Source organism: Aotus nancymaae, unplaced genomic scaffold (assembly GCF_030222135.1).
Source record: "Aotus nancymaae isolate 86718 unplaced genomic scaffold, 86718_ANA_hifiasm-v0.15.2.pri h1tg000021l, whole genome shotgun sequence".
NCBI lineage: Eukaryota > Metazoa > Chordata > Mammalia > Primates > Aotidae > Aotus > Aotus nancymaae.
This window is the reverse complement of record NW_026988433.1, coordinates 26,137,276-26,152,184: the sequence shown is the minus strand read 5'-3', so window position 1 is coordinate 26,152,184 and position 14,909 is coordinate 26,137,276. Positions and strand designations below refer to the sequence as shown.

General features: G+C 40.4%; 1 protein-coding gene across 3 annotated transcripts in view; it reads right to left on the bottom strand.

Annotated features, from left to right (window-relative positions):
- The window catches only part of CRY1 (cryptochrome circadian regulator 1), a 135,574-nt gene that overhangs the window by 16,681 nt on the left and 103,984 nt on the right, over positions 1-14,909 (bottom strand). For all 3 annotated transcript variants that reach the window (XM_012469165.3, XM_064379894.1, XM_064379893.1), the window contains one exon: positions 2,765-2,907. In XM_012469165.3, coding sequence (XP_012324588.3) covers positions 2,765-2,907 — 143 coding nt within the window. The remainder of the gene's footprint in view (positions 1-2,764; positions 2,908-14,909) is intronic.

Below are 14,909 nucleotides of genomic sequence, written 5' to 3'. Positions count from 1 at the left end.
AGGACTTATGAGAGAAAAAACAAGTAAGTGGGTAAATTAGTCTAAAGGCAATAACAAAAAGTTAATACACACAGACATATGAAAAACATGTTATGCCAGCTCAAAGAATCTCTCAATCACCAATAAAAACTAAACCAGGTTGACAATTATATGAAAGAGTAATCAGCAGGTCTCATTTAGAAAAAATATATTTAATTGTGTATATTTGAGGTTTACAGCACGTTATGGTATACAAGTAGACAGTAAAATGGTTACTATAGTGAAGCAGATTAATGTATTTATAAATCTCATATAGTTACTTTTTTGTATGTGTGTAACAAAATCAGCTAAAATCTACTTGATAAAAATTCCAAATAAAATACAATTTTAATAATTAAAATCCTCACTCTGCACACTAGACCTCTAGACTTGTTCATCTTATATAACTTCTACTTTGTATCCTTGGATCTGCATTCCTGATACGGTTTGTCTGTGACCCCATCAAAATCTCATCTTGAATTGTAACTCCTACAATTCCCACATGTTGTGGGAGGGACCTTGTGGGAGGTAACTGAATCATGGGGGCAGGTCTTTCCCATGCTGTTCTTATTATAGTGAGTAAGTCTCACAAGATCTGATGATTTTAAAAGGGGGAGTTTCCCTGCACAAGCTCTCTCCTTGCCTGCTGCCATCCATGTAAGACGTGACTGGCTCCTCCTTGCCTTCCACCGTGATTGTGAGGCCTTCCCAGCCATGTAGAACTGTAAGTCCATTAAACCTCTTTCTTTTGTAAATTGCCCAGTCTTAAGTATGTTTTTATCAGCAGCATGAAAACAGACTAATACAATTCCCCTATTTCCTTCAGCAAATTTTATTAATTTGGATTCTATATTACTGTGGTAACAATTACTTTCTATTTTCCATTGTACTCATGCCTTCATTAGAGATGTCAGCATATGTATCTATGTCACATACTTGGAACACATAAGCCCCCAAATTTCAAGTTATTTAAATTTACCTTTTCATTTACTTCTGATCACTAATTACCTCAATCAAGTCTTAATTAAAAAACAACAACAACAACAACTAGCTTTGCCAATGGTAGTTTAGATTAAGTTTAAACACTATTTTGGAATAACTACTCTTTTTCACTATGGCCATTTGCTTAGCATTTGGCCTTAATAAAAAATGACAGGTGAAATCCAATTCCATCATTTCTTTAAAAATATTTTTTTATTTTTTTTAAATTGCATTTTAGGTTTTGGGGACCATCATTTTATAGAAGTGGAAACAGGCCTACCAGGAGGGTTAAGTAATCTAGTCAAGGTCATATAACTGATAAATGGCAAACCAAGGTTTTCTTAGTGTATTTTATTGTATTTTTCATTATACCATACATAGTTATGTATCAACTACAGATACGTACAGAAAGTAATACAGAAAGCAATCACCATAAAAGCTATCCTGCTTGCTTTAAGTAAATTTTGCTTTGTGTATTTTGAGTTTATTCACAGGGTTGCAATGAATTTTGCTACAAAATCATTACATGAATTTGTAATTTTGCTACAAAATCATTACATGAATTTTGCTACAAATTCATTGCAACCCTATGAATAAACTGATAATGTAATGTACTACAATACTACTACTGAGGATATTGGTAATTAAACAATAGCAGCAAAATGAAAATCTTAGGACAAAACACTTTCTATATGTTACATTTTAATATGATAGATTACATATAGTAAATATTTGCATTCAATCCAATAAACACTAATTTTATGCATAACACTGAATCTCCCACTTAGAAGCAACTGCTTTTATCCTGTTTTGCCACCTCCTTCCTATGAGCTCCCTAAAGTTAAGCAAATTGGTGAGCTAGAAGGCAAGGCTATTACTAAAAGATACATGAATTCTAGCTTAGTATCAAGTAAGACCTTTGTCTGAATCAAATCATGATTTTTTGATACACTTAAAATGTGAAATCAAATCAACTACTTTGTCATGTTACAGAATTTGTTTTACTAGATAAAATATATAAATTACTAAAAAAGTAAAATGATTTAAAAGGTATATAAATTACAAGATTTCAGTACTTAAAAGGAAATGGCATGCTAAAAGTTTTAATAAGTTAACAAGTTTTATCGACCTCTAAGACTCAAGCATATAATACTCCCTAAATTTAAGTTTAACCACAGAATTTCTGTGGGACAAAGCATCAGCCAGGATTGGTGTTCCAAGAAATACACTTTGAGAAACATCCTATTACGTGATTGTTCAGAGGACTACAGCTATGCACATTATATTACATCCAACTTGCATCTGTATTTAAAATCCAGACAGATAGATTGATATATATGAAAATAAGATAACATTAAACAAGCATACAAAATGTCAAGGCAATTTATAACTATGAATAATATAACTATAAATTGATAATGCTAAGAGCCCAGAAAGGCAAGACCACAGGAGGCTGAGTTAAGAGTAGTCTAGGAAAATTTTGTAATAGTCTTAATCCATAACAGTTTTGAAATGGAAATGCTGATACCTGTCATTGGGTCAGTAGCAGCGAAATAAAATGCTAAGGATTTGACATATATTCACTTAATTCTCCCATAACTCTATGAATTCTACTTCATAAACCTCAGTTAAAAACTTTTCTATGTAGTTAATACACCACCAAACTATATACTTAAAAATGCTTAAGATGATAATAAATATTATGTTATATGCATTTTCCCATAGTAAAAAAAAAAAAAGAAAAGAAAAGAAAAAAAAGACTCACTTGTCCAGGTCATATAATGTATGTGAAATTCTTACAATGACTTCTACTCCAGCTTCAGTTGCCAGTTTCTTAATAGCTGCATCTCGTTCCTTGCCAAAGGGCTCAGAATCATACTCAATTGAAAGTTTAGTAATATTCCATTCCTAAATTAAGAGAAAGAGCAACAATGTAAACCAATTTTAATAGTTAATTTTTCTATAATAACAAAAAGTGAAAAAACTGAAAATCTATCAGAGGATTATAATAAATCAAACATTGAATATGCAGGAAAAAAGCAAACAATTTATCAATTAAAAATACATAAGTAACAAATGTATAATCCATTAGATTCCAGGCATTATGTTAGGCAATAGACAATCTAGCAAAGCAATATGCTTAAAACCAGCTCTTACACTAAATGTGTTTGTAAAGCACTTTTTCAAATTACTCATATTTACATTATTTCATTCGAGCCTCAAAAAAACACTCAGAGTTTGGCACTTTGGTTAGGATTTCCATTTTGGAGATAAGGTTATTTTTAAAATTTAGGGAGTTGTCAGAGTTCACAGGGAGCCAGACCACCTAAATTTATGTTTGTTGAATCTAAGAATTGGTCTTTAACAAACCTTTGAGTTGATATGGTATAAGCTACCTAGCTGAGGTCGTGTGTGTGTGTGTGTAAATATTTTTTTTCTGATTACTAAAAAATGTTAACTAAAAAATCTGGAGATGGTAATAATAATAGCCGTTACTTATTATCAGGAGCTATGTTAGTAAGTTCCATCATACATCACCTTATACTGATTTTAAATGACGAAACTGATTTAAAGGAATTGATTTTTCTGAAGGAGAAGGTTTATTTTATTTTAAGTCTACTCTGATTTATCTCACAAAGAAAAAATTCTACCATTATTCAACTGCCTATATGGTAACATACTGTAATTCACCAAACACCTCCAGATTAGTCAAGGACTGTTCAAATGGTGAATTTTAAAACTTGCTATTATAAACTGTACAGTATGTATCTTTACCTTTATGCATACATCTTACAAATTTTACGGTATTTATCCAATTTTTTCCTAGAAAAAACCCCTTGAAAAACAACTGATAGATCAAAGATAAACACATTCAAAATTCTGATAGGCTGTCAAATTATGTACCAGAAAAACTGTACAAATTTACATTCCCATCAGTAGTGTACCTAAGTGCTTGATCTCCACACATTTGCCAATAATATATATTAGTAATTATTTTTGTTGTTTGTTTTTTAGACAAAGTCTCACTTTGTCACCCAGGCTGAAATACAGTGGCATGATCTGGGCTCCTGAAACCTCTGTCTCCCAGTTTCAAGTGATTCTCCTGCCTCAGCCTCCAGAGTAGCTGGGATTACAGGCATGTGCCACCACACCCAGCTAATTTTTGTATTTTCAGTTAGAGACGGTGTTTCACCATGTTGGCCAGGCTGGTCTCAAATTCCTGACCTCAAGCAATCCACCCACCTTGGCCTCTCAAAGTGCTGAGATTATAGGCGTGAGCAACCATGCCCAGCCAGTAATCGTTTTTAAATGTCTGCTACACTACTAGGAAAAAAACAGTATCTCATTTAAAAATTTTTCCTTTCTTGAAAGTCCTAAATAGTATACATCAAGACATTAAGGGCTGTTGACTTTGTTAGTAGAATTTGAGAGTGTAAATAAGGTAACTTTTACTTTTACATTTTGTTGCACTGCACAGATTTGTTAGTACAAACTTGCTATTCTTTTTTGTTTTTTGAGACAGAGTCTCCCTCTGTTGCCCAGACTGGAGTCCAGTGGCGCAATCTTGGCTCACTGCAACCTCTGCCTCCAGGGTTCAAGCGATTCTCCCTCCTCAGCCTCCTGAGTAGCTGGGACTACAGGCACCCGCCACCACTCCAGGCTATTTTTTTTTTTTTGTATTTTTTGGTAGAGACAAGGTTTCTCCATGTTGGCCAGCCTGGTCTTGAACTCTTGACCTCAGGTGATGCACCTGCCTGAGCCTCCTAAATTGCTGGGATTACAGGCGTGAGCCACTGCGCTTGGTCCAAACTTGCTATTTTTTAAATTTAAAAATAAAATTAAGATGAGAATAGAAAAGCATTCTATTTCTTTGTTTTCTAGTGAGGTAGTACATAATAGTTTAAAAGCACAGGATCTAAACTTAGACTTCCTAAGTTCAAAGACTGGCTCAACTACTTAGGCAAACTGCTAAACTCTTAAACCCTGTTTCCTAGTCTATAAAATGGGTAGAATAAGTAAGGTGTATAGAAAATGCCTAGCACATAATAAACCCTATGTAACTATTTGGTACAGTAAAGTGAGAAAATTAACCATATTACTGGGTTGCTAAAGAATTAAGTAACATAATGCATGTAAAGTGTTTAGGATAGAGCACAGTACATAGCAAGCCCTCAATGAATCACAGCAATTATTTTAACTAGCCATTTGTATGTTGCAGCTTGTGTGATTTTTTGAAACCAGTTTGCAATTCTCCTTCCCTCCCTCCCTTCCTTCCTTAAAACTAGTTTGCAATCCTCCCTCCCTCCCTCCCTTACTTCCTTCCTGTGTGTGTTAGGGTCCCACTCTGTTGCCCAGGCTGGAGTGCAATGGTGTGATCATAGCTCACTGCAACCTCTGACTCCTGGACTTGAGCAATTCTCCCACCTTCCCACCTCAACCTCCCAAGTAGCTAGGACTACAGGCATTACAGGCATGCATCACCATACTCAGCTAACTTAATTTTTTTTTTTTTTTTTTTTGTAAAGATGGGATCTCACTATATTGTCCAAGCTGGTCTCGAAATCCTGGCCTCAAGAGATACTCCTGTCTCATCTCCCAAAGTGCTAGGATTACAGACAACAGCCAATGTGCCTAGTGCAATTTAATACTGTTTGTTGAAAAATATTATTTTAAATTTTAGGTAATAAATAATGAGGTGAGTCAATAAATAACACTTCCTGCCCCTTTTCCTTCTTGAGTTCAGTCATGTAATCCAGGGAGCTGAAGATAAAAATGTAAGCCACATTATTAGCAAAGCTGAATTGTAGAAAATATACCAGGTTTCAGGGCAGGTAAACTTGCTAGTACTGTTTCACTGGAGAATCAAACAGATTTACCTACTCAATCATAAGCAGCACCTCCCTACAGTGTGAGCTTTCCCTATAAAATTTATTACATAGAAGAGGAGAATATAATGTGTGCTCTCTACAACTAAAAGAAAAGGAACCATCTCAGTTAAACTTGTCTAGCTCCTTCTAAACTCACCAATGAGATCATTCACTTTTCCTTCCCTGGGGATAAATTAGTAAACATCTCTCCACAAGAAGGAAAAACTAGGGAAAAGAAGGTTTCCTAAACATTAAATGTATTAATACACTAAATATTTATTATAATTCTATGACAGATACTATGCCAGATGCCCCTCTCCAAGAGCTTACTGAGAAACACTGGCAATACAGAGGTAAATTAATGAATATATAATAATTATTAGGGGAAAAAAGGATGCTATGATAGAGAATATGGAAATGGGATATGAGGTGATAAGCTAATAATCTACACTGTCTTCCATGACTGTACTGACAAGACTTCCAGTAAGTGGTAAAAGTAAATATCCTTGTGTTTTCCTATCTTGGGTAGAAAGCATTCAGTGTTTCACCTTTAAGTATGATTTTGTGTATGTGTGTATGTGTGCGTGTTTTGTAGACTTCCTTTATCGCGTTGCTATTTAGCAGTTGATATAGTGTGGCTGTGTCCCCACCCAAATCTCATCATGAATTGTAGCTCCCATAATCCCCACGTAATGAGAAGGACCCAGTGGGAGGTAAGTGAATCATGGGGGTGGGTTTTTCCTGTGCTGTTCTCATGATAGTGAATAAGTCTCACAAGATCTGATGGTTTTATAAAAGGCAGTTCCCCTACACAGGCTCTCTTGCCTGCTGCCACATAAGACGTGTCTTTGCTCCTCCATCTTCCACTAGGATTGTGAGGCCTCCTCAGTCATGTGAAACTGTGAGTCAATTAAATCTCTTTCCTTTATAAATTATCCAGTCTCAGGTATGTCTTTATTAATAGTGCGAGAACAAACTAATACAGCACTTTTTTTTTTTTGTACTTTAGGTTCTGCGGTACATGTGCAGATCATGCAGGAATGTTGCATAGGTACATACATAGCAAGGTGGTTTGCTGCCTTCATCCCCTCATCATCTATATCTCATATTTCTCCCCTCATTATACCTCCCCACCCCCTGCTGTCCCTCCCCTAGCCCCCACCAACAGACTGCAGTATGTGATGCTCCCCTCTCTGTGTCTACATGTTCTACTTGTTCAACACACACCTATGAGTGATAACATGTGGTGTTTGGTTTTCTCTTCTTGTGTCAGTTTGCTGAGAATGATGGTTTCCAGATTCACATCCCTATGAAGGACACGAACTCATCATTTTTTATGGCTGCATAGTATTCCATGGTGTATATGTGCCACATTTTCTTTATCCAGTCTACCGCTGATGGACATCTGGGTTGGTTCCAGGTCTTTGCTATTGTAAACAGTGCTGCAACCTGAACATACGTGTGCATGTGTCTTTACAATAGAACAATTAATTCTTTGGCTATATACCCAGTAATGGGATTGCTGGGTCAAATGGTATTTCAATTTCTAGGTCCTTGAGGAAGCGCCATACTGTCTTCCACAATGGCTGCACTAATTTGCACTCCCACCAACAGTGTAAAAGTGTTCCTATTTCTCCACATCCTCTCCAGCATCTGTTGTCTCCAGATTTTTTAATGATCGCCATTCTAACTGGTGTGAGATGGTAACTCAATGTGGCATTTCTCTAATGACCAGTGATGATGAGCATTTTTTCACGTTTGTTTGCAGCATAGATGTCTTCTTTTGTAAAGTGCCTGTTCATATCCTTCTCCCACTTTTGAATGGGTTTGTTTGTTTCTTATAAATCTGTTTTAGTTCCTTGTAGATTCTGCATATTAGTCCTTTGTCAGATGGGTAGATTGCAAAAATTTTTTCCTGTTTTGTTGGTTGCCGGTTCACTCTGATGATTGTTCCCTTTGCTGTACGGAAGCTGTGGAGTTTAATTAGATCCCATTTGTCTATTTTGGCTTTTGTTGCCATTACTTTTGGTGTTTTAGTCATGAAGTCCTTGCCTATGCCTATGTGCTGAATGGTTTTGCCTAGGTTTTCTTCTAGGGTTTTTATGGTGTTAGGCCTTATGCTTAGATCTTTAATCCATCTGGAGTTAATTTTAGTGTAAGGTGTCAGGAAGGAGTCCAGTTTCTGCTTTCTTCACATTGCCAGTCAGTTTTCCCAGCACCATTTATTAAACAGGGAATCCTTTCCCCATTGCTTGTTTTTGTCATGTTTGTCAAAGATCAGATGATTGTAGATGTGTGGTGTTGTTTCTGAGGCCTCTGTTCTGTTCCATTGGTTTATGTCTCTGTTTTGGTACCAGTACCATGCTGTTTTGATTACTGTGGCCTTGTAGTATAGTTTGAAGTCAGACGGCATGATGCCTCCAGCTTTGTTCTTTTTGCTTAGGATTGTTTTGGCTATGTGGGCCCTTTTTTGGTTCCATACAAAGTTTGAAGTGGTTTTTTTCCAGTTCTGTGAAGAAGGTCATTGTTAGCTTGATGGGGATAGCATTGAATCTATAAATTACTTTGGGTAGTATGGCCATTTTCACGATGTTGATTCTTCCCAACCATGAGCATGGAATGTTTTTCCATCTGTTTGTGTCTGCTCTTATTTCATTGAGTAGTGGTTTGTAGGTCTCCTTGAAGAGGTCCTTTGCATCCTTTGTTAGTTGTATTCCTAGGTATTTTATTCTCTTTGTAGCAATTGTGAATGGGAGTTCACTTTTGATTTTGCTCTCTGTTTGTCTGTTATTGGAGTATAGAAATGCTTGTGATTTCTGCACATTGATTTTGTATCCTGAGACTTTGCTGAAGTTGCTTATCCGTTTAAGGAGATTTTGGGCTGAGACAATGGGGTCTTCTACAATCATGACATCTGCAGACAGAGACAATATGGCTTCCTCTTTTCCTAATTGAATACCTTTATTTCTTTTTCTTGCCTGATTGCTCTGGCTAGAACTTCCAATATTATATTGAATAGGAGTGGTGAGAGAGGGCATCATCCTTGTCTTGTGCCAGATTTCAAAGGGAATGTTTCCAGTTTTTGCCCATTCAGTATGATATTGGCTGTGGGTTTGTCGTAAACAGGTTTTATTATTATTATTATTATTATTATTATTATTATTATTATTATTTGAGACGGAGTTTCGCTCTTGTTACCCAGGCTGGAGTGCAATGGCGCGATCTCGGCTCACCGCAACCTCCGCCTCCTGGGTTCAGGCAATTCTCCTGCCTCAGCCTCCTGAGTAGCTGGGATTACAGGCAGGCGCCACCGTGCCCAGCTAATTTTTTGCATTTTTAGTAGAGACAGGGTTTTCACCATGTTGACCAGGATGGTCTCGATCTCTTGACCTCATGATCCACCCGCCTCGGCCTCCCAAAGTGGTGGGATTACAGGTGTGAGCCACCGCGCCCGGCCCAGGTTTTATTATTTTGTGATACGTTCAATCGATACCTAGTTTATTGAGGGTTTTTAGCATAAAGGGCTGTTGAATTTTGTAGAAGGCCTCCTCTGCATCTATTGACATAATCATGTGGTTTTTGTCTTTGGTTCTGCTTATGTGATGGATTACAGTTATAGACTCGTGTATGTTGAGCCAGCCTTGCATCCCTGGGATGAAGCCTACTTGATCATGATGAATAAGTTTTTTGATTTGCTGTTGCATTCTGTTTGCCAGTATTTTATGGAAGATTTTTACGTCGATGTTCATCATGGATATTGGCCTGAAGTTTTCTCTTTGAGTTGCATCTCTGCCTGGTATTGGTATTAGGATGATGTTGGTCTCATAAAATGAGTTGGGGAGGATTCCCTCTTTTTGTATTATTTGGAATAGTTTCAGAAGGAATGTTACCAGCTCCTCTTTGTATGTCTGGTAGAATTTGGCTGTAAACCCATCTGGATCTGGGCTTTTTTTAGTTGGTAGGCTATTAATTGCTGCCTCAACTTTAGCCCTTGTTATTAGTCTATTCAGGGTTTCAACTTCTTCCTGGCTTAGTCTTGGGAGAGTGGAACTGTCCAGGAATTTATCCATTTCTTTCAGATGTACTGGTTTGTGTGCATCGAGTTGTTTGTAGTAATCTCTGATGGTAGTCTGTATTTCTGTGGAATCGGTAGTGATGTCCCCTTTATCATTTTTTATTGCATCTATTTCATTCTTATATCTTTTCTATTAGTCTGGCCAGTGGTCTATCTATTTTGTTGATCTTTTCAAAAAACCACCTCCTGGATTTGTTGATTTTTTGACAGGTTTTTTGTGTCTCTATCTCCTTCAGTTCTGCTCTGATCTTAGTTATTTCTTGTCTTCTGCTAACTTTTGAGTTTTTTTTGATCTTGCTCCTCTTACCCTTTCAATTTTGGTGATAGGGTGTCAGTTTTAGACCTTTCCTTGCTCATGTGGGCATTTATTGCTATGAATTTCCCTCTAGACACTGCTTTAAATGTGTCCCAGAGATTCTGGTACGTTGTGTATTCATTCTCATTGGTTTCGAAGAACATCTTTATTTCTGCCTTCATTTCATTGTTTATCCAGTCAACATTCAGGAGCCAGTTGTTCATTTTCCATGAAGTTGTGTGGTTTTGAGTTAGTTTCTTAATCTTGAGTTCTAATTTGATTGCACTGTGGTCTGAAAGACTGTTTGTTATGATTCCGTTATTTTGCATTTGCCTGTTTCTAGCTTTTGGTTGAAAGTGAGAGATGTGTGACTCTTTCTTTCACTTGAATACTTAGAGGTCATTGTAGGGTTATTAATTGGCCTAATTTCAGTACTGTTATGTCTCACAGAATAGGGAAGCTTAAGGAGAGGGAGAAAGGGAGAGAGAGCGATTCTAGATGCCAATAAGAACATTTGTGATTCATGGGACGAGGTTAAAATATCAACATTAACAGCGATTTGGAAGAACTTGATTTCAGTCCTCATGAACGACTCTGAGGGGTTCAAGACTTCAGTGGAGGAAGGAACTACAAATGTGGTAGAAATAGCAAGAGAACTAAAACTAGAAGTGGAGTCTGAAGATGTGACTGAATTACTGCAACCTCATGATAAAACTTGAATGGATTAGGAGCTGCTGCCTATGTGAGGGAATGTATTCTCTTCCTGGGTCCACAAGAGGGTGTAGTTTCAAAGGCAAGAACTTCCTGGCGCCATACCTCTACCCACATCTCCATCTGTGGACTTGGAGGTCTTTAATTTTCGCGCATGTGGGGAAAAAAATTAAATGTCAATCACTCCAGTGGAAGTTTAAAGGAACTCCTTTCATAGGAAGGGAAAATTGAATGGGGTGGGAACTCCTCCCAGGTTAAAAGTCCCCATCCCTCACATCCAGGCAGACTCTATACCTGGATCCCCTTCCAAGATCTCGTGGGAGCTGCTTTTCTTTCTCCTTTTCTTCTCTTTCTCTGCCTAAATAAGTCACTTTCTGCAAAACTCTCTGGGGTCCAATATTTACTTATGAGCGCATCGTGCCTGGTGGGGTCCTCTCCCCCATTCTTGGGTGAGTGAGGGACCAAGAGCCTGAAAGAACACCTCTTGGGGGGAGCTAAGCCTCCCGTGCACCCTGGAACCCAATCTCAGTATTGGCAAGCCAGCCAGGAGGCAAGAAAGCATGTCAGAGTGGTAAGTGAGTCAGACCTCTCTCACTTGTAATCTGTCCTGTCGCTTTAAGGAAACACCGGGAGCGGCTGTGCTGGGCTGCGGGGACAGGGCCCAGCCTGTCTTTAAGGGGTATGGGCCAGCCAGACTTAAAGGTGCAGTTCTTTTTCCCAAATCAGCCCTCCCCCTCCCTCTCCCCCCTCCCTCTCAGCTGCATTTCTGGGCCAAGTACCTGAGGGAGGCTGGGCAGGCAGACACTATCTGCAGAAACCAGGCAGGACCAGCTGTGTCCCCCGGCCATGTGTCCCAGCCGTGAACTAATCCTGCTGGGGGCAGAGTGGGTGAGCACTCTCCCCGGGGGGCAGTTTGCTTGCCAGCCTTGCATCCCGGCCATAAACTGGGACCACAGGAACTGCAGCTCGGCCCCTAGGGTAGGCCCGGGCTGTTAAAAGGGTAAGTCGCTGGCGCTGCAGGAATGGGGAGCAAAACAGCATGGAAGGGACGAGGTATGGCCTGGGCCTGTGTGGGACCAGGGAGAGCAGAGGCCTGGTGCATATCCTGACAAGCCTCTCCAGCTTCCCGGGGTTGGCAGCAGTGGTGCAGGGAGGGGGCCCAACTCACATGTGGTTCCGGCACCATGACTGACCGGAAGACTGCTGGGACAGGGAAAGCCTTCCCCTCAGGCACACAACAGTATAAAAAGGCGCCCAAACAGGGATACACCTGGTTTTCAAACTCACAGCGGCAATAAGTTTTTTTTTTCCTTTCAGCGTGTTGTAAGGAGTCAGAGGCTGAAGCGAAAAACAGCCACTGGCTGCAAGCCCTGCCCAGGCTTTCGGGCTGCACCTGGGTCCAGATTCCAGGAAGGCAAATTCCTCTCTGGCCTGCTTTTGGAAGGAATGGCCTGTCAGCACTGTGGGTTAGGGTGTGGGGCTAGCAGCTGCAGGGCTGCCGGTTCAAATCCCTGGTGGAATCAGCCTTGAGCGGGGGAAACCTTTTGGGGAATCCAGAAGCCAAAGTCTATGGGACTTTGTGTTTTGTGTATGATTTGTCTTGCTTAGGATTGGCTCTCTCTCTATGGCAGAAATTCTCCATCTAGAAGATCATAGTCAAACTGGGTCCTAGCATTTTCCAATAATGGAAAATGGGGTGGGGAAAGAGGCCCAGGTCCTCAGGGCATTGTTCTGGCCTCAGCCGTGCGGCCCTACCTTCTGTGAATATTGTGCTTTGAAGCCCCTCCCTAGAGATTTATCCTCCTAGGGCAGTTTTATAATCAGGCCTGTGTAAATTGGACTTTTGCTAGGGAATGTTGGTACCCATCTTACAAGCCTCACTGGCCTGGTTCAGGGACATGCTGGTATGAACCACCCATCCCAGCAGTCCACATTGTCTTTATGATGGTCACTAAAGGAACGTAGACAGTGAGCGTAAGTACCCATGGCGCTGGTATTGTGATTAAGCCCAGCACATGGTAGGCCCCAAAGATGATCACACATCTTGGGCATACAGAAATTACGAGGTACTGACGAGGGGGTGTCCCAGATCCTATGCCCTATCTGAGGGATGCCTCAGATCAAGAGAAATTGCAACTGATAACCAGGGATGCAGGCATCCCTTGTGTCTGATTTCAGATGGGTGTTACTCTTCCCAAAATGAAGTCCCCATTAAAATACATCCTGGAGAATTGGGACCAATTTGACATACGATCTTTGAAGAAGTGGCTCATTTTTCTCTGCTGAACAGCATGGCCGAATACCCGCTGCTGAGTGGAAAAACCTGGCCTCCTAAGGGAAGTATAGATTATGACACTATTCTACAATTAGACCTGTTTTGTAAAAGGGAGGATAAATGGTTTGAGGTCCCGTATGTGCAACTTTTCTTTTCTCTAAGGAATAAGCCTCAGCTCTGTCAGGCCTGTTCCCCATACCCTCCTCAGCCCTCCTCAGGACTACCTCCAAATTTGGGACTCCCTGTGGCTACTACACTACTTCCACCAATGCCAACCAGGGCTCCTCAGCTCCAATAACCCAACAGGAACCAGGGAGGGCCAAGATGGCCAAGGCATCTGAGGCTACCAGGATGCCCAGACTCTGCCCCCTACAGGCAGTAGGAGGAGAATTTGGCCCGACCAAGGTGTACACCCCCTTCTTACTTTCTGACCTAAAGCAAATTAAGGTGGACCTAGGAAAGTTTTCAGATGACCCGGACAAGTATATAGATGGTCTGTAGGGCCTGGGTCAGTTCTTAGAATTAGAATGGAAAGATATCATGCCAGTTTAATCAAACCCTAACCAGCAATGACAGAGAGGCTGCTCTAGCAGCAGCTCAAGAGTTTGGGGACACCTGGTACCTTAGTCAAGTACCTGACCTAATGACACCAGAGAAAAACGATAGATTTCCTACAGGTAAACAAGCAGTCCCTGGCACAGACCCTCGCTGGGATCCTGATTCAGAACAAGGGGACTGAAGCTCTAGGTACTTCTTGACCTGCATACTTGAGGGATTAAGGTGAACTAGGAAGAAGCCCATGAACTATGCAATGTTATCCACCATAACTCAGGGAAAGGAAGAAAACCCAACAGCTTTCCTTGAGCAATTGTGGGAGGCCTTGAAAAGGTATACTCCCCTGTCATCAGACTCCACTGAGGGTCAGTTAATACTAAAGGACAAGTTTATTATGCAGTCAGCAGCAGATATTAGAAGGAAGCTCCAGATGCTGGCCTTGGGGCTAGAACAAAGTCTAGAATCATTACTGAACCTGGTAACCTCGGTGTTTTATAATAGAGACAAAGAGGAACAGGCTGAAAGGAACAGGAGAGACCAGAGAAACGCCAAAGCTTTAGTCATGACCATCAGGCAAGCAGACCCAAGGGGTTCAAATGAGCAAAAGGCTCGGGATAGCCGCCAGTCTCGCAGAGCTTGTTACCACTACGGTCTGAAGAGACATTTTGTAAGAAATTGTCCCCAGAGGAATGGACCACCCCCTCATCCTTGCCCACTATGCCAAAAGGATCACTGGAAAGCACACTGTCCCAGGGGACGAAGGTTCCCAGGGTCTGAGGTATCTAACCAGATGACCCAACTGCAGGACTGAAGGTGCCCGGGGCAAGCGCCAGCTCGCATCATCACCCTCACAGAGCTCAGGGTAAAGTTGATCATAAAGGGCCAGGAGATTAATCTCCTCCTGGACACTGGCATGGCCTTCTCTGTTTTACTCTCCTGCCCTGGACAGTTGTCCTTTAAGTCTGTAACTATCCAAGGAGTCCCAGGATGAGCAGTCTCCCGATACTTCTCCCAGCCCCTATGAGATGCTTTATAGATGGCCCTTTCTTACTAATGATCTTGTATTAGACAAGGAAACAGCAGATTTAATAAAGATATAACCTCCTTGGCTAAGTACAAATAGGCTCTTAA